Raw genomic sequence first — 19,667 nt, 5'->3', positions numbered from 1 at the left:
AAATTTCACTGGCTTCCAATAGAACAGCATATTTTAATTTGCTTACTCTCACTTTTAAAGAATATTGAGTAAGTCTTCCAGATTACCTCCCACACTGACTATTCCTTATTCTCCCACCCGTCTGCTTCACTCAATTAATGATCATAGATTAGTTCTTCCAAATCCTAAATCAGCCCAGTTAGAATTCACCCGCCATTATGCTTTCTTTTTTGCTGCCCCTTTCTTTTTGAACTCCCTCTCTATGTCATATTACTGGTGATGCTGATGCAGCTAACTCCATGGACCTACACGGTAAAAAGCCACAGCCTTTGCCATCTCTGTGCCCAACTCCACCACCAACAGACAAAACCCATCAATGATAATAGAAGATATATATATTTTTTTTGTTACATTTGTACCCCGCGCTTTCCCACTCATGGCAGGCTCAATGCGGCTTACATGGGGCAATGGAGGGTTAAGTGACTTGCCCAGAGTCACAAGGAGCTGCCTGTGCCTGAAGTGGGAATCGAACTTAGTTCCTCAGTTCCCCAGGACCAAAGTCCATTCCATGTAGAAGTCGGCCCTTGCAGATCACCAATGTGGCCGCGCAGGCTTCCGCTTCTGTGAGTCTGACGTCCAGACTCACAGAAACAGAAGCCTGCGCAGCCTTCTATATGGAATGTTGCTAGTGGAATAGCAACATTCCATGTAGAATCTCCAATAGTAGCAACATTCCATGTAGAATCTCCAATAGTATCTATTTTATTTTTGTTACATTTGTACCCCGCGCTTTCCCACTCATGGCAGGCTCAATGCGGCTTACATGGGGCAATGGAGGGTTAAGTGACTTGCCCAGAGTCACAAGGAGCTGCCTGTGCCTGAAGTGGGAATCAAACTCAGTTTCTCAGTTCCCCAGGACCAAAGTCCGCCACCCTAACCACTAGGCCACTCCTCCACTCTTGACACCTCATGGCCACTGTTGGTATTGCAGCCTCTCACATTTGCTGCTCATTAGGGATGATGAAACACCCTTGACCTAATACTGCCATATCTACTCCCGATATTCTTCTAACAAGCAGCCTTGCAATAACAATGTAGGAGCTGTACTCACTGGCACTGCTGTTAGTCAAACTCTATCATCAAAGATGACATTTAAAGACAAATCTGTTTTTGTGCCTTGTTCTGGAAAGAGCAGGGAACATCACTAATTCTACACAAAAGAACCTCTTGAAAAGTACCACAAAATCACAGGTGCACTCCTGGTGAGAGGTATTCCATCTTTCACTGTCCAACGGAACAAACAAAGAAGAGGAACAAAATAAAGGTATCTATCCTTCCTCATCATCACTGTATTATTAGACTGAGTCACAGATAAAGCCTTCACAAACATAACCTTAACTTTTCATTGCACGTCTTCGCACTGGCAATCAAAACTAAATGCCAAACATAGAAACACATTTTCTTATCACTTTGATTTGGTGCTGTGATTAATAGGGCTGTGCTGTACTCCTAAAACATGAACACATCAAAGACATGGCTTTATTTCATGTCATTTCAAAATTAAGAAAAATCTTTACAGTTGGGGTTTTTTTTTTTTTTTTTTGTTATTTTTCCTTTTTTCCTTTTATTTAGTCCAAGTGTTTTATTTATCTTAAGAAAAAAGTACAATATAATATGCAAAAACAAAGTTGCTCTGTTTTTCCGATTTAGTGAGCAGTAAGACCAGCTAGGGGGTACGTTTTAAAATAACTGGTACTTTACACCAGTGGTCTTTGCATCAATTGTCATAGTCAAAAGCATGTGTAGTGTATACTTTCAATTTGAAAGCTGCCTAAGGAAAATCCCTGCAGGCACTTTTCCCCAACAAAATCATGCATTAAACTTTCTTCTCACCTTAACCCAGGGCTAGACACACCTCCATTGTAACAAAGGTAAAAGTAGAAGAGCTCTGGAACATAGTGCATACTTTTGAACATGTACAGAAAGGGCAATTTTCAGACAGGTATTCACATTTATTTTCCCGAACAAATCCATTTGAAAATTGAAGAAAATAGTCATGGTGCATAATCAAGCTTTGTAATTCATTGCCAGAGGAAGTGGTAAAAGCTGTTAACGCAGCTGGGTTTAAAAAAGGGCTGGACAAGTTCCTGGAGGAAATGCCCATAAGCCATTATTAAAGTAGACTTGGGAAAAGCCACTGTTATCCCTGAGGGTAAGCAGCATGGAATCTTGCTACATTTTAGAATCCTGCCAGACATTTGTGACCTGGATTGGCCACTGTGCCAAACAGGATACTGGGTTTGATGGATTCCTGGTCTGACCCAGTAGGGCAACTCTGATGTTAAGCAGCTCTTGGCAGACACTAAGCTCAATGTGCACCCCATCCAAAATATAACAACAACAAAAATCAAGTATTTTCTATGCACACCCAAGTCACTTGTTGTTCTGGGTATAAATTATTCTTCTCTCCTGTCTGCCACCCTCAAATGTCATCTATACTCTTCCCTTTCACTCTTTCTATGCTTTGCTCTTCTTACATCTGCTCAAGAATGACACTGGAGTAGTAAGTTGTATGCAGTTTATAAAGAGCATCATAAAACATCCCAGTAGAGAATTAACAAATAATGTACATTTGCAATGTCACCATCTGGAGCAGGAATGCCCCAACATTAATGTCTGGGGAGGGGTAAAGTCCTGATCATCAACTCTGCTCCTCGACCCCACCAGTCCAACAGGAGAAAAGCATCATTTCAGACTGGAAACAGAGATAAACAATTCCTGGCATGGCACTGTGTGATCATATAAACATTCTGCGTAGAACCACAAGAGTTTCCCATAAATGGAAGCCAAGTGCACTGTAACAGACCAAGAGCTCGAGCTGCCCTTCACTCAGTGCTTGGAGTTCCCAGGAAAACTCCTCATCTTCCACCATGGCAGCTTCTGAACTGCCTGTGATCCCTCCAATGTCAGCAGCTTTACTTTTTATGATTAAAACAGAGGAGTGGGGAGGAGGAAGTAGAACAAACCAGCAAGTAAGAAAACTAGCTGCAACCAATTCCCATCTGATAGGACTCCAAAAATATTTATAAACCCAGTATGCACCTTCTCTGGTTCCCTCCCCCATGCACACAATGGAAGATACAGGACTACAGGACACAGACTGATCTGAATTGGAGAGCAATTAAAAAAAAAGTATCTACAATAAAAAGGTATGTACCTATATCAAACGCACATTAGGAAGTTTGGTGCAGGCACACAGTATCCTGCCTTACAAAGCAGACTGCTATTCGGCCTATTGTCTCTGTTTTCCACCTATGGCACCACGCTGTCAGAGTGGCAATGCAGAATATATAAAAGCGCTAAAAGATGAAATGAGCTCCAAATGGCATCGATATTGAGGAGAGAGTAGCTTTTAAACTAAAAACTGGGGGAAGGCAGACAATTGCTCAAAAGCGCATGGTTCAGGACAAGAAGTCTTTGAAGTATATCAGCAAAGCAGGAAAGTCAGGGCATCACAACTGTGAGGCTGCAATAAGGGCCACAGTAGACCAGGCACCTTTAAATAAAGAGCAGACAGCTTTGAAAGATTACAACAGATTACCATCAACTGCTCAACTAGCTGTTAACGGGAATTTAAAATAAAATTGTTTGAAGTGTCTGAATACAAATGCTAGAAGCCTAAAAAATAAGATGAGAGAGTTAGAATATGTAGCACTAAATGAAAAGATAGACATAATAGGCATCTCTGAGATTTGGTGAAAGGAAGATAACCAATGGAACACTGTTATACCAGGGTGCAAATTATATTGCAGCGATAAGATAGATCAAATTGGTGGAAAATCGCAAGGCTCATGACTTCCTGTGGCGCTTTAAGTTGAGATCGGAGAGGTGCGGAGCAGGGTACCACAGATGGCAGTTTGGAGTTTGAATGGCAATATCTTAGTTTGTGGTAGATCCTGCAAGGCTGCTATCTTTTAGAAGTATTTTCAAAGTAGAAGCACAGAGGATACGACTGGAAAAGGCCTCATAGTCATCCAGTCCAGTGGTTCCCAAACATGATCCTTGGGTAACCCTATTAGTTTTGGGTTTCAGAATAATCATAGTGAATATTCATGAGGTCTTTTCCAATGTGTGGTCTAACACAGTGTTTCCCAAGTCTGGTCCTGGAGTACCCCTTGCCAGTCAGGTTTTCAGGAAATCCACAATGAATATGCATTAAAAAATTTGCATATAATAGAGGAAGCGTATGGAAATCAAGTTCATGCATATTCACTGTACATATCCTGAAAACCTGAATGGCAAGGGGTACTCCAGAACTGGACTTGGGAAAACTGGTCTAATATGTAAAGCCCTTAAGAATTCATCTATATCTGAGCCTTTATCAAGATCTCTAGGAAAGTGCTGAAACCACTTATCAGTTGTAACCACAAATACAAACCGTTTTGTGTTGGTTAAGAAAAAAAAAAAAAAAAAAAGGTAGAATTCCTCCCATTTGCCAAGGACAGCCAAAGCTCTATTTATTTATTTATTTATTTATTTATTTATTTATTGCATTTGTATCCCACATTTTCCCACCTTTTTGCGGGCTCAGTGTGGCTTACAATAGGATATGAATAATAGAAATACATTTGTTACAATTTGGTTATGGATTACATTGTGCAAAGTTATACGAGACATTCAAATATCAAATTAGGAATATGACAATGGGACATCAACATAGAAATAATTGGAAGGGGATAAGTGGATAAGTGTATGATAGACTGGATTGCGGGATGAGGGATCAAGTGGATGTATATTGCATTGATGAACAGTGAGTATGGACTTTATGTGAGTTGGCTCTTTCCGTAAGTTTGTTCAAACAGGTGAGTCTTTAGTAGTTTACGGAAGGAAGCTTGATCGTCAATCATTCTTAGGTTGCGCGGTAGTGTATTCCAAGCCTGCGTGCTCTTGTAGGAGAAGGTTGACGCATGCAGCGTCTTGTATTTCAGGCCCTTGCAAGTGGGGAAGTGGAGGTTTAGGTGTGTTCGGGATGATCTTTTAGCGTTTCTGGGTGGTAGGTCTATTAGATCAGACATGTACGCTGGGGCTTCGCCGTAGATGATCTTATGGACTAGTGTACAAACTTTAAAAGTAACGCGTTCCTTAAGTGGAAGCCAATGTAATTTCTCTCTAAATTTTGCTAGTACTGTTGGTCATCATTAATCTCGACTAACAAGCAAACCTTAATGATTATTAAAATTATTAACGCACTAACAATGACAACCCCAGGCTGAATTGAGCTGCTAGGGATCAGTACTGTGACACTATCACTAGAAGCTGTTACCGTACGTTTGAACCTCGTCAAAACACACAGATCACTCCTGTCTGTCCTTCCAGAGAGTACCAGAGCATTCTTAAGGTAGGCCTGAGGGAACCTACAAGGGGATTGGGGGGGTGGGGGTCTATTCCCGAATACCCCCAGAGCCCCACCCCACCAAGGACAGCAATTAAAAATACTATTAACTGCAAAACAACATTTTTAATCAGGTGATTAACTGCAATTTACATTTTTTGATCACACGGTTATAAGTTTTACTATTTTAAGGAATATCCCTCTGAAGTGGTGAAATTTCAATGGCTACCCATAGGATTTACCCCAGTGCATGCTGGTACTCTGATTTCCCCATTGCATTCCCTAAGAAAAGCAAGACTTTGAGTCCCAGCATCCACTGGGATAAACCCAGGACTGGATCAACCTTGTCCTTTGAATCTGGATACAGTTGGCAGTCTTAGTTTAGCAGAGTGGAACAGAATACTTAGGTAGATTGGATAGTCTGTATCTGCCATGTTAGTAGGACCCTTCACATTGATATATTTAATGTTTTATAAACATTCATCAAAAGAAAGATGTGCATAAGGTGCATGCACATTATTTCACTTTTATACAAGGCTAGTGAAGGCAGACATTCCTGCATCAATACAAATGTATATGATTATGAGACCTCTTAAAAAAATTATTTAACTGACTCTCCTACTATGCCCCCTGCAGCACCAGCCTCGGTCGGTCGTGCTGTCAAGAGTCAGAGATTATCTAGTTTTTGGTTCTCTTTGGCCCATCTGGTCATTTTATTTAAAAATCTTATATAGTGCGACTACTAATAGAAAGTCACTTCACTGCTATTTGAAAAACATCCACAAATTTTCCACAAACTAAAAATTAACATAAATACTTCATGCATATTCTACCATTAAAAAAGAACGTAAAATAATAAAGAAAATATCTAGTCTGTATCTCCAGACAATATTATAATGCAGGCCTGTGCTGAAAATTGTCTAGCTGCTTAAGTCAGTGCTAGTTTTCTTTCACATTACTGATCTAGAACCTCTGTAACTCCAACGAATTTCTTCCTTTTTCCATACTGTAGAAAGTGCTGGCTGCTGCAGGCCCTATCCTGGTACTTTTTTTTATTCTGAAGATTAGTGCTGCTGCCTGTGATGTCACAACTGACATCACACTCCACTCAACCACCAATGTGGGCGATTATTTGTGACCTTCTTGCCAAGAAGACTGCTGCCAAAAGAACCAGGAACACAAGCTAAGAACTGCAATGTTTACTTGAATATGAAATGCGCAGTCCTCTAGAGTACAACACTGGGTAATTTATAAACTTTGCATAATTCATAGTGGGCAAGAATTTTCTTAAGTAAACTGAAATATCAACACAATAAAACAAAAATTGCTGTGAAGAGCACAGCCACAGACAGGATAAGCAGGCCTGTCTGGTTTATTACAAAAGACCAAGCAGGGGCTGAAAGATTCGTTATAGACATCCCCAGAGCTAATGCCAACCTACACTGTCTAGATGTTGCTTAATTTTTTGCATGAGTTGCACACAACAAAAGATCATACACCAAAAATAAGGAGAGTTTCCCTGGCAAGTACAAAACAGAATCTCTACATCTCACTATCATCTGCATGATAACAGTCAACAAACTGACAATGGATGCTTTCTTTTTTTATAGGGTGCTGGCTGTGCAGCACATTCCCAAACATTCACAAGTATTATCGCAAGGCTTATGATTTCCTGTGGCGCTTTAAGTTGAGATCTGAGAGGTGCGGAGCAGGGTACCACAGAAGGCAGTTTGGAGTTTCAATGGCAATATCTTAGTTTGTGGTAGATCCTGCAAGTCTGCTAACTTTTAGAAGTATTTTCAAAGTAGAAGCACAGAGGATACGACTGGAAAAGGCCTCATAGTCATCCAGTCCAGTGGTTCCCAAATATGATCCTTGGGTAACCCTATTAGTTTTGGGCTTCAGAATAATCACAGTGAATATTCATGAGGTCTTTTCCTATGTGTGGTCTCCCAAGTCTGGTCCTGGAGTATCCCTTGCCAGACAGGTTTTCAGCAAATCCATAACGAATATGCATGAAAGATTTGCATATAATGGAGGCAGTGCATAGAAATCAAATTCATGCATATTCACTGTGGATATCCTGAGAACCTGACTGGCAAGGGGTACTCCAGAACTGGACTGGGAAACACTGGCCTAATATGTAAAGTCCTTAAGAATTCATCTATATCTGAGCCTTTAGCAAGACCTCTAGGAAAGTGCTGAAAATTTCCTGAACAGATCTGGATAACTTGGAGGTTAGAGATTTCAGAGCAAAGAAAACAAGGATGAATACTCACAACATGGCCTCAATTTTGCTTACACCATCTGCTCAAGAGATACCACTCATGAGAAAATTAATCAACGTCTCCTAGTAGCATTCATACACACCCGGGTGTTTCTGGTCAAAGCCTCCGGTCTTTGGTAAGAAACAGGGAAATGTGATGTCCGCAAACTTCGAAAATCAGTGGACTGGGAGACCCTCTGCTGGTTCTTCTGCATTCTCCCAACTTTCATGTACCACTGGAACAAGAAAAGCTCAACAAAGCTCGCTTTCCAGCTCTTCCAAAAACACAGATCAACTCACTGTCGTCTCTGATGGGAGTCTGCTCTCAGGCAGGTGTGCACTTCCTTGAGTCATAAAATTTATCTCCCAACTGAAACTGCAACCAATTACAAAGGATTGCATAACACAAACAAACCTCACTGAGCCAATGGCACACAATTATCAAATGTTGTTCATCCACAATACAATGAAGCTTTCTTATAAATATGTTTAATTATACCAAATTAAAGCATAACAAATATCTGTAACAACTGTGTGTAGTACAGTAGGATATGTGAAATGTAATGCCAAGTAGTTATTATATAAAACATTAATCTCTTGAAAATATTTTTTTATCTTGCCTATCAACTGCACCTTATGGACATGTAGTTGGACAGCGGGGTAGTTTAAAGAATATAATACACCATTACAAAAACATAAATCTAAATGATAATTTTAATATAGAATATCTAGGCAGTCCATATGTAAGTCATGAACTTTAAAAATTCCTTTTCCTGCCACAAATAAAAAAAACACCATGCCATGTGCGACTTCTATCCCACTATATGCTTCATCACAACCGAAACAAAGAGCAACAGAGAACGAATAAATCACATTTCAACTTGTTCTCCAAAGAATCATGCCTTTGTTTAGCTAATGGTCTAGTTACAACGTGTTCTGTGGAGAACAGGAGCATTTTAACAAGTGGGTTATTGTGGATTTCTTTTTCCCTCCCTTTGTACTTGGATACTAATCTGACAGAGGTTCACCTACAGAGTCTTATCACTAATCGCCTTTCACAGCCTCATGTCATTCCCCCCCCCATCTCAGTAAAGTAGAACAGTCCGTGTCTAGGACATACCTTACCATATTAGGCAATCAGACTTGAGGGAAAGCACACAATTCAACATGCAGGCAGACCTTTACCTAAAAGGGCAGGCTAGGAACCCTCAGCCACAATATTAAAATCGTTTTCTCTGAGGCAGGCCTCGCAAGTATTTGGCACGATTGTAACAAAGGCTGCAGCAGAGCACTAAGCTCCACTACTCCTGCCAATATAATAGTTTGGCACTGGGAGGAAGCAAGGCCAGCAGCAAGGACAAGTGATTGTAAGAACTAAACAGCAGCTACATAAGGTAGCACGGTTACACTGAATGAACGGTCCCTAGGGTAGCCATGCACATAGTTCACTGTTACCAGCAGACTCACTGCAAGAAAGACAGAACTGGAAAATTCAAAATGCTAACAAGCAGATGATTAGATGAATGCCCCTGTTGATAACAAATTATTACATTCATTTTGCTATTTAATATTAGGTATTTTCTTAAATATTATCTTTATTGATTTTAGACCAAAAGGAAAAATAAATAAAGCTGAAACTGATGGCTTTACGGGCATATCATAAAAACAGCACCTAAAGTATTACATCATAACTGGTACACCAGTGCCTAATGAATTAAACCACTGGTAAATTCCCAAAGAATACAAAAAAGAATATATTCATACCCTACTGGAAATGTCTTGGAGAATAATGCCTAAGATATTACACCACCAAAAATCACAGGAGCACATTTATTTACAACTAAGTCATTTTTAGCATTCTCTGGGTGCTAAGAGTAACTTGTCACATTACACAAAGTACAAGAGGAAACATCTCACCATTTCCACAACCATGTCACAGCTACGAAATTTAGATGCAAATATATTTTCATGTGATCCACAAATATTCTGTTCCTTTATATTTTGTCCCTAAATCACCCAAGGAATTGCTCTTACACTGTGTAACATAGTAAGTGACGGCAGATAAAGACCTGAACAATCCATCCAGTCTACCCAACAGTCACATTCAATACCAATTCAAGATTAAATCAACAATGAACGTGAGATTATATACTTGATCATGGTCTTTCTTTGGTGTTTCGGGGACACAGACCATAAAAGTTCACCTGGCTCTTTCCTTATGTTCCAACTACTGGAGTAGCTGTCAAAGCCCACGTCAGCCTATCCGAATCTGTCATGCCAATTGTGGGACACAAACCGTAAAAGTCTGCCGGGCACTGTCCTTGTGTTCCAAATTACTGGAATCTCTGTCAAAGCCCTCTCCAGCCCATCCTAAACCGGACTGCTATATGTGGGACATTGGTTGTAAAAACTAAGGCCACTGCTGGGCTGGCTTGTACAGTCTGAGTTGCCATCTAAGCACCTCTGACATGCAAACACATATGCAAACATATTTATAAATGACCTAGAGATGGAAATAACTAGTGAGGTAATTAAATTTGCTGATGACACAAAGTTATTCAAAGTCGTTAAATCGCAGGAGGATTGTGAAAAATTACAAGCGGACCTTACGAGACTGGGCGTTTAATGTGAGCAAGTGCAAAGTGATGCATGTGGGAAAGAGGACCCCGAATTATAGCTATGTCATGCAAGGTTCCACATTAAGAGTCATGGACCAAGAAAGGGATCTAGGTGTCGTCATTGATGATACGTTGAAACCTTCTGCTCAGTGTACTGCTGCGGCTAAGAAAGCAAATAGAATGTTAGGCATTATTAGGAAAGGAATGGAAAACAAAAATGAGGATGTTATAATGCCTTTGTATCGCTCCATGGTGCGACCGCACCTCGAATAGTGTGTTCAATTCTGGTCGCTGCATCTCAAAAAAAGATATAGTGGAATTAGAAAAGGTGCAGAGAAGGGCGACGAAAATGATAACGGGGATGGGACGACTTCCCTATGAGGAAAGGCTAAAGCGGCTAGGGCTCTTCAGCTTAGAGAAAAGGCGGCTGAGGGGAGATACGATAGAGGTCTATAAAATAATGAGTGGAGTGGAACGGCTAGATGTCAAGCCTCTGTTCACGCTTTCCAAAAATACTAGGACTAGGGGGCATGCAATGAAGCTACAATGTAGTAAATTTAAAACGAATCGGAGAAACTTTTTCTTCACTCAACATGCAACTCTGGAATTCGTTGCCAGAGAATGTGGTAAAGGCGGTTAGCTTAGCGGAGTTTAAAAAAAGGTTTGTACGGCTTCCTAAAGGAAAAGTCCATAGACCGTTATTAAATGGACCTGGGGAAAATCCACTATTTCTGGGATAAGCAGTATAAGTCCCAGTGAGTCAGCCAAGTGCTGTATCAAAAAATGTTCTCTAGGTATGACCAGAATGCTACAGTCTGATCAAAGAATTTTCAGTTGATTTAACGTTCAAATTCCACTAGAATATAACTAAGCAGGGTTAGAAGACAGAGCAGTGCACCGCAATACAGATTCACAGGACAAATTAATTAAGCAATAAGCATTAAATTAAGGAGAATTATCAGAACCAGAACAAACAAATCCTAATACCTTTATATCATAACCCACGTACATAAATTCAAGATTCTAAGAACGCAATGACACTTTCCCAGGATAATACTGTAAAACAGGATTGCTAATATACATCATCCCTGGGCAGCCTGTCCACCTACTAGTGCCTTGGAGAAAATTCAATTCTTTGATCACGTCTTATCATTTTTTCTTCCCATCCCACCTCCATACAATTTTGATATTAATTTCAAAAGGAGATTAAGGCTCTGCCTCATAAGGGACTTTCAGATTCTGAGCTCTATTCAGTAAGTGTTTTTCAACTGGCAGTCCCGGTAAGCCTGGGACTGGCAGTTGAAAAATACTGCGATTCAGAATAACCTTCCCTGTCTCTTGTTTCCACTGTGGTGGTCCTAATCCTCCCCCTACGATGAAGTAGACATGGAAACTCCCCCAAACTACAACAGTTCCAACAGTCTTATCATTGCATAAAAACCTACGCACCCATCCATGTGATTCTCCATAGCTGTACAATATATCCAATCAAAAAGAGAGTAAAAAGAGCTTCAATATATTGCTATAAAACACTACAAAACTCTTTCACAAAATAAATTGGCAACAATACTTTGAAACCTTAACACACAAATGAAGTGTGATCAGAAAAAATTATTGAAAAGGGAAAAGGCCTCAGTTTCCGCTCCACCCCCAATTTTTTCTTTTGTAAATGGTAAAAGAATCGCTAGCGGGTTTAATCTCATCGGCATAAAAAACCCTTTTCAGAAAAAGATTGCTAAAACTTCATTTATTTTCCAATTCATGGGACCAAAACATAGCAACAGCAAAACGAGAAAACAAAAAAGCAAACTTAGCTTAATAGTGCGTCTCAACTTGTAGACATTCATTCAGATCGACTGTGGCCAGAGTTTCATCAAAAACGCTGTGTCAAGACGTGCCAGAAAAAAAGTCTTGATCAGATTTGAATGCACCTATTTCTCAGCGTCTTCTGGGGTAGTGGAGTGGGAAGCTAAGGCTTTTTCCCTTTTCAAGATTTTTTTTTCTGATTGCACTTTATTTATATATTAAGGTGTCAAAGTACTGTTGAAAATTTAATTATCTCCACAGCTGTACTATGCACATTAGGGTACATTTTCTATTGAAAACTGTGGGCCGAAATACATTCTAAGTGACAGTGTACCACGGTACATGCAACATGCCCTGTTTGAAATCCCTTTATCCAGCACAGACACAGTTAACTTATAAAACAGGACTGAAAATTAATTCGGTTAGGACAACAGAGAACATGTGTTTTGCATTTGTCTAATTATAGCAAGCTGCTCTTAATGTTTTTCTAGCAGATCTGGGAAAGACATGACTGACTGTCACATTAATACATAACTGAACATTAATACATTAACACTGAACTCCATATTCCCAGTACTGTGGTAATGCAGGGTTTTAATGAAACTCCAATTTCCAGCGTCAAATGTTTTTTTCCCCGTATTGTTAAAAAAAGGAAATCCTGCTACTGATACACCCTTTTGGTACCCAGTAGTTCCCAAACCTGGACCCCCCCATCCATTCAGGTTTTCAGAATTTCCACAGTCAAAACGCATGAGATAAATGTTCATGTAGTGGAGGTGGTGCATGGATATTCTGAAAACTAAGCTGACTGAGGGGGTTCCTCCAGGAAGGAACTGGGACATCATCACTTTTGAGACATAACATAAAACCCTGCTCCTTGTGAATCTTTTGCTGATTATCTGGATTCCTGAGGAAGCCAAATTGCACATGAAATGTGACCTGAGCTGGTACACACAATGTTGAACTACAGTGGCTAATTAACAGAACACTAGCCATTGAGCCCGTAAAAACGGGCTAGTATAGGACGGGGGGGGGGGGGGGGGGGGGGGTTTGAAAGGCCCCTTCTCCTCGCTGCTGCAAGGGCCCCCCCCGCCGCCGAGCTCGCCACTGCCCCCCCCCCCCCCCGGAGTCGCTGCCACACCTCCACCCGGGCCGGGCCCTCGCTTCGCTGTTGAAACAGCGCGGGAACGCAGCACACAGCTCAGATGAGCTGCTGTCGGCCCTCCTTCTTCTCTGGCTGTGTCCTGCCCTTGTGGGCGAGAGCGGGACACAAGCAGGGAAGGAAGGCCGACGGCAGCTCAGCTGAGCTGTGTTCTGCGTTGGCAGTGTTTCTATAGCGGAGCGAGGGCCTGGATGGAGGGTTGGTGGCGGCGGCGACTCCGGGTGGGGGGAGTGGTGGCGGCAACCTTTGGGGGGGGGGGGAGCGGTAGCGACGGCGGTTTCGTCCCTCCCCTTGCGCAGTAGAGACCCTCTCTGTCCCGCCCCGTCATCACGTATTGACACGGGGGCGGGACAGAGAGGGTCTTTACTGCGCATTTGCGAGTGAGTTCGGTCACTCGCCGTTTATATGTTTGATAGGTGTAGTAGTAGTAGTATGCTGCTGCAATAATTCAGAATTTCAGAACATTCCCATTCTTGCTCTTCTAATGAGTTTGTCAATGGCTTAAGACTCTGACTTTACCCTGGCTAAGCAACAGGGCACAAGGAAGCCAATTTTCAATGCCCAAGCCCTCCTTGGTGGCATGGGGGGAAGGGGTTTGTGGTGTGCTAATTACTCAGTACTGCCACCTTCTTGACAAATACGTATGTGTAAGAGCTGAAATCTACGGATTTTGGTCAGTTTTCTTATTAGGTTGGACAGGTTAGATGGAAAGGGTATTAAAAGTGGGGGGAAATGTCAAATGCCTTCCTAACCCCAGAGAGCCAGCTGAATTCAAAGTGCCATCGCCTCAAATGAGGCTGGCTCTGGCTTAAACTAGAATGGCTAAACAAGCAAAGAAGCAAACAGCTGGGGGAAAATAATTCTTTCAAAGAAAGAAATTGCACAATTGTTTAATTTTTTTTCTATTATTGGTGTAGTATTGTGTCATTTGCTGACCATAAGTACCACTTACCCTAGTTTCCTTCACCTCCACAACACAACTGGTCTCAGTGTCCTGAGGAAGACAAGCATGGAGAGAAGCTTAGTAGTAGCAGAGATCCTATTTGGTTTCTGAAAATAAGACACAAACACAGGTGCGCAAACACACACACGTATATATATTTTACAGGTGATAAGAATATTGGACATCAGGCAAGTCACTTAATTATAGCTCTTACCATCAACAGTCACCTTCCAATGTCATGCTTTCCACATTGTTGCCCCGCATATTTGAAAGAGAACCCCTGGACTGGTGCATCACATTTCCTTACAAAAATTCAGTCCAAAAACCTGTCTTTTCAGGTTGCCTTTACACTTTTTTGGCCTTAATCATTTTCTTAACAAAAGAAATTTATAAGGCAGCAAAGACTTTTAAAATTTAAGTTATCTACAGAGAAGGGACTCTCTATTGTATTATCTATACAGCGCTGCAAACATCTAGTAGCCGTACAGAAATAAGAAATAGTGAGGTTCTGAATAACCAACAGTTCGTAAAACAACAAGAGACAGAAGAAATAAACTTCCCTAGAAGAAGCAGAGATGGCCTAAGAGTAGAACAATGCCACAGGAGCTATACAGTATAAATGAACCTTAACGACTTTGACATGGCCTTATTTCTGCAAATGCCTGTTATCAGGCCCAATAAAAGGCTTACAGAATTACAGTATGTTAAGTGTGTCAAAACATACAAACATAACATCAAAGTGTAAGCATCTGACAATAAGCACGCAGTAACGAAAAGCGTGATATTTTTGTTTTGTTTATGCATCATTTCTAGCTTCTGGTGTTTAACAGCTGAAGTGGATGTAGGAAAGGAAATGAGGTTAAGAAGCTTGAAGGAGGAAGGTAAAATTATGTATCATACCTGATAATTTTCTTTCCATTAATCATAGCTGATCAATCCATAGACTGGTGGTTGTGTCCATCTACCAGCAGGTGGAGATAGAGAGCAAACTTTTGCCTCCCTATATGTGGTCATGTGCTGCAGGAAACTCCTCAGTATGTCGATATCAAAGCTCCATCCGCAGGACTCAGCACTTAGAGAATTACACCCACAAAGGGACACTCTGCCCAGCTCACCACCGCCGAAACGGGGGAGGGGAATTAACCCAGCTCATCCCCACACAAGTGGGGGAGGGGAATCCGTCCAGCTCATCCCCGCGGAGCGGGGGAGGGACACCACACCCGCCGATGCGGGGGGATCTGGCTTATCCTGCAACCGCAACCGCGGGAGGAGCTGACTGACCCTAACACCGCCGAAGCGGGAGGGGTACAAAGCTGCCCTACAGCCGCACGAAGCAGGAGGGAGTGCCGGCAGAATTTAAGTCTCAATCCAGCCCGGTAAAACGGAGGGGAGAGGAATGCAGCAGCTCACTGTAACACAAACTCGTCTCAACTCTTGAAGAATCCAAGTGAAAAAACTTGAACACGAAGTCCTCCTGAAGGAACTGAAGACTAAACTTGAACCTAAAATTCAACCAGAATATAAACAGTACAGATATCTGGGAGGGGCTATGGATTGATCAGCTATGATTAATGGAAAGAAAATTATCAGGTATGATACATAATTTTACCTTCCATATCATCATGCTGATCAAGCCATAGACTGGTGGGATGTACCGAAGCAGTACTCACCCAGGGCGGGACATAGAAATCCCTGACCGCAACACTGAAGCTCCAAACCGGGCCTCCGCCCGTGCAGCCACAGTCAAACGGTAATGCTTGGAGAATGTATGGGCCGATGCCCAAGTTGCCGCCTTGCATATCTCTGCCAAGGAGACGGACCCGGCCTCTGCCATCGAGGCCGCCCGAGCTCTAGTGTAGGGAGCCTTCAGCTGGATAGGCGGCACCTTCCCCGCGGCCACATAAGCCGCTGCAATGGCTTCCTTGACCCATCTTGCCACTGTAGGCTTAGCAGCCTGCAGACCCTTACGAGGACCTGCAAACAGGACAAACAGATGATCCGATTTCCGGAAATCATTGGTCACTTCCAAGTATCTGATGATGACCCGTCTCACATCCAGATATTTGAGAGCAGAATACTCTTCTGGGTAGTCCTCCCTACGAAAGGAAGGGAGACAGAGCTGCTGAGTCACATGGAAGCGAGAAACAATCTTGGGTAGGAAGGAAGGCACTGTGCGAATAGTCACTCCTGCCTCAGTGAACTGCAGAAAAGGCTCTCGACAAGAGAGTGCCTGGAGCTCGGAAACTCTTCTGGCTGAAGTGATAGCCACCAAAAAGACTGCTTTCAACGTCAGGTCTTTCAGAGATGCCCTCGACAAGGGTTCAAAAGGCGGCTTTTGCAAGGCTCTTAGCATCAGGTTGAGATTCCACGCAGGCACCACTGAGTGCAGAGGAGGGCGCAGGTGATTAACTCCCTTGAGGAAACGCACCACATCTGGCTGCGAAGCCAGGGAAGCACCCTTCAGGCGGCCCCTGAAGCAAGCCAGGGCCGCTACCTGGACTTTCAGGGAACTGAGCGACAGGCCTTTCTCCAGACCTTCTTGCAGGAACGCCAGCACTGAAGAAATTGGAGCAGCAAATGGAGAAAGTGAACCTGCTTCACACCACGCTGCAAAGGTACGCCAAACCCTGGCGTAAGCAGTAGAAGTAGAGCGCTACCTCGCTCTCAGCAGAGTGGCGATGACCTTGTCTGAGAAGCCCTTCTTCCTCAGACTCTGCCGCTCAATAGCCAGGCCGTAAGACCAAAGGGGGAGGGATCCTCCATCACCACGGGACCCTGATGTAACAGGCCCTGCTCCACTGGCAGTCGCAGAGGTTCGTCCACTGAGAGCCTGATCAAGTCCGCATACCAGGGACGTCTGGGCCAATCCGGACCCACCAGGATTATCCGGCCCGGATGCTTTGCCACCCGGTCTAGCACCCTGCCCAACATGGGCCAGGGCGGGAACACATAGAGAATCTCTTGTGTCGGCCACTGTTGGAGAAGAGCATCTCTCCCAGGGATCGAGGGTCCCGTCCTCTGCTGAAAAAGCGCGGCAGTTGGCAATTGGCCGATGACGCCATCAGATCTAGGCTCGGCTGGCCCCAGCGCTTCGTGATGTCCAAGAACGCCTGAGCAGATAGCTGCCACTCTCCGGGCTCCAAGGTATGGCGACTGAGAAAGTCCGCCTTGACATTCATGACCCCGGCAATGTGGGCCGCTGACAGCTGTTCCAGGTTCGCTTCCGCCCACTGGCATAGATTCATGGCCTCCTTGGCTAGAGGGGCGCTCGTGGTACCTCCCTGGCGGTTGACATAGGCCACAGCCGTGGCATTGTCCGACAGGACCCGTACAGGCTTAAACGCCAGTACCGGGATAAACTCCAAAAGCGCCAACCGAATGGCTCTGAGTTCCAGGAGGTTGATAGACCACTTTGCCTCTGCAGGAGACCAGAGCCCCTGCGCTGTCCTTCCCAAGCAGTGGGCTCCCCAGCCCGACAAAGAGGCGTCCGTCGTGACGACAATCCACTCCGGGGTCACCAGAGGCATTCCTGCAGACAACTTGTCTGTCTGCGTCCACCAGCTCAGCGCCTTGCGCACTGCTGGGTCCAAGGGAAGGCGCACAGCATAATCCTCCGACATCGGAGTCCAGCGCTGCAGCAGAGAGTGTTGTAGTGGTCTCATATGAGCCCTGGCCCAGGGCACTACTTCCATCGTGGTCGTCATAGCCCAACAGCTGCACATAGTCCCAAGCCCGAAGAGGAGAGGCTACTAGGAACTGGTCCATCTGAGCCTGAAGCTTGACAATCCGATTGTCTGGCAGGAACCCTCTGCCCACTTGGGTGTCGAATCGAACTCCCAGATACTCCAGGGACTGAGTTGGGCGCAGCTGGCTTTTCTCCCAGTTGATGATCCACCCCAGGGAGCTCAAAAGAGCAACCACCCGGTTCACAGCTTTGCCGCACTCTGCATAACAGGGGGCTCGGATCAACCAGTCGTCCAGATAAGGATGGACTTGTACTCCTTCCTACCTCAGGAAGGCCGCGATGACCACCATTACTTTGGAGAAGGTCCGCGGAGCAGTAGCCAACCCGAACGGGAGGGCTCTGAACTGGAAGTGTCGGCCCAGTACTGCAAAACGCAGAAAGTGTTGATGAGGAGGCCAGATGGGAATATGCAAGTCCGCTTCCTTGATGTCCAAGGATGCCAGGAACTCTCCTGCCTTCACTGCCGCTATAAGAGAGCGGAGGGTCTCCATGCGAAAGTGCCTGATTGACCCCTTTGAGGTCGAGGATAGGCCGTACAGAACCTCCTTTCTTTGGTACCACAAAGTAAATGGAGTAACGTCCCTTGCCAAGCTGATTTTCTGGCACCGGAACGACCGCACCCAGGCGGATCAGATTGTCCAAGGTCTGCTGCACTGCCACAGCTTTGACCGGAGACTTGCAGGGAGAGAGTACAAACCCGTCTCTTAAGGGTCGGCAGAACTCTAGCTTGTAGCCGTCTCTGATGACTTCCCGCACCCAAGCGTCTGAAGTTATTGTGGTCCACTCGTCCAGAACCGAGGACAGCCGTCCTCCAATCTGCACTGGGGCGTGGACCAAGGCCCCGTCATTGGGTACAAGACCCTAGGGGAGGACCGGAGGGAGCACCTCCAGGACGGCGGTCGCTGCAAAAGGAATGCTGCTTGGGGGAGAAGTTCCTCTTGAAGGAAGAGGGGGCAGAGGAGCCCGACCTGCCCGGGCGGTACCGACGGGCTTCCTGAAACCGTTCTCTGGAGGTACCGGGGCGAGCACTAGCCCGAGCCCTGACCTCTGGTAACTTCTTGCCCTTAGACGTGCCGAAATCGGTCACGATTTTGTCCAGCTCGACCCCAAAGAGCAGCTTGCCTTTAAAAGGCAATCTAGCCAGGCGGGATTTAGAGGCGTGGTCAGCAGACCTATGCTTCAGCCAAAGCCACCGCCGCGCAGAGATTGTCTGAGCCATGCCTTTAGCTGAGGCCCTCAAGACATCATACAGCAAGTCTGCCAAATAGGCTAAGCCCGATTCCAGGGCCGGCCAATCAGCCCTCAAGGAATGATCCGAGGGGGAAGCCCGCTGCACCATAGACAGGCACGCCCTGGCCCCATAGGAGCCGCAACTGAGGCCTGCAAACTTAAAGCAGCCGCCTCAAAGGACGACCTTAAGGCCGCCTCCAATCTTCTGTCTTGGGCGTCCTTTAGGGCCGTGCCACCTTCCACCGGCAACGCCGTTTTCTTAGTCACCGCAATGATTAAAGAAACCACGGTAGGCCACAGATAGGCCTCACGTTCACTTTCAGGCAAAGGATAGAGGCGGGACATAGCCCTAGCCACTTTAAGGCTCGCTTCCGGGACATCCCATTGAGCCGAAATTAAGGTGTGCATGGCCTCATGCACGTGGAAGGTTCTTTGCGGGCGCTTCGTCCCCAGCATAATGGCAGAGCCAACAGGGGCTGAGGGAGAGACGTCCTCCGGAGAGGAAATCTTCAAAATGCCCATGGCC

General features: G+C 44.5%; 1 protein-coding gene across 9 annotated transcripts in view; it reads right to left on the bottom strand.

Moving 5' to 3' along the window:
• PPP1R12B (protein phosphatase 1 regulatory subunit 12B) overlaps positions 1-19,667 on the bottom strand; it is a 219,397-nt gene that overhangs the window by 77,532 nt on the left and 122,198 nt on the right. For 7 of the 9 annotated variants that reach the window (XM_030220573.1, XM_030220570.1, XM_030220572.1 and 4 more), the window contains one exon: positions 14,176-14,217. In XM_030220573.1, the coding sequence (XP_030076433.1) occupies positions 14,176-14,217 (42 nt within the window). Of the gene's footprint in view, positions 1-14,175; positions 14,274-19,667 lie in introns of all 9 variants that reach the window. The other 2 variants (XM_030220576.1, XM_030220574.1) reach the window with 1 other exon arrangement.

The sequence above is a fragment of the Microcaecilia unicolor genome, chromosome 12 (assembly GCF_901765095.1).
Source record: "Microcaecilia unicolor chromosome 12, aMicUni1.1, whole genome shotgun sequence".
NCBI classification, from domain to species: Eukaryota; Metazoa; Chordata; class Amphibia; order Gymnophiona; family Siphonopidae; genus Microcaecilia; species Microcaecilia unicolor.
The sequence above is the reverse complement of the archived record's forward strand: the minus strand, read 5'-3'. Positions and strand labels throughout refer to the sequence as shown.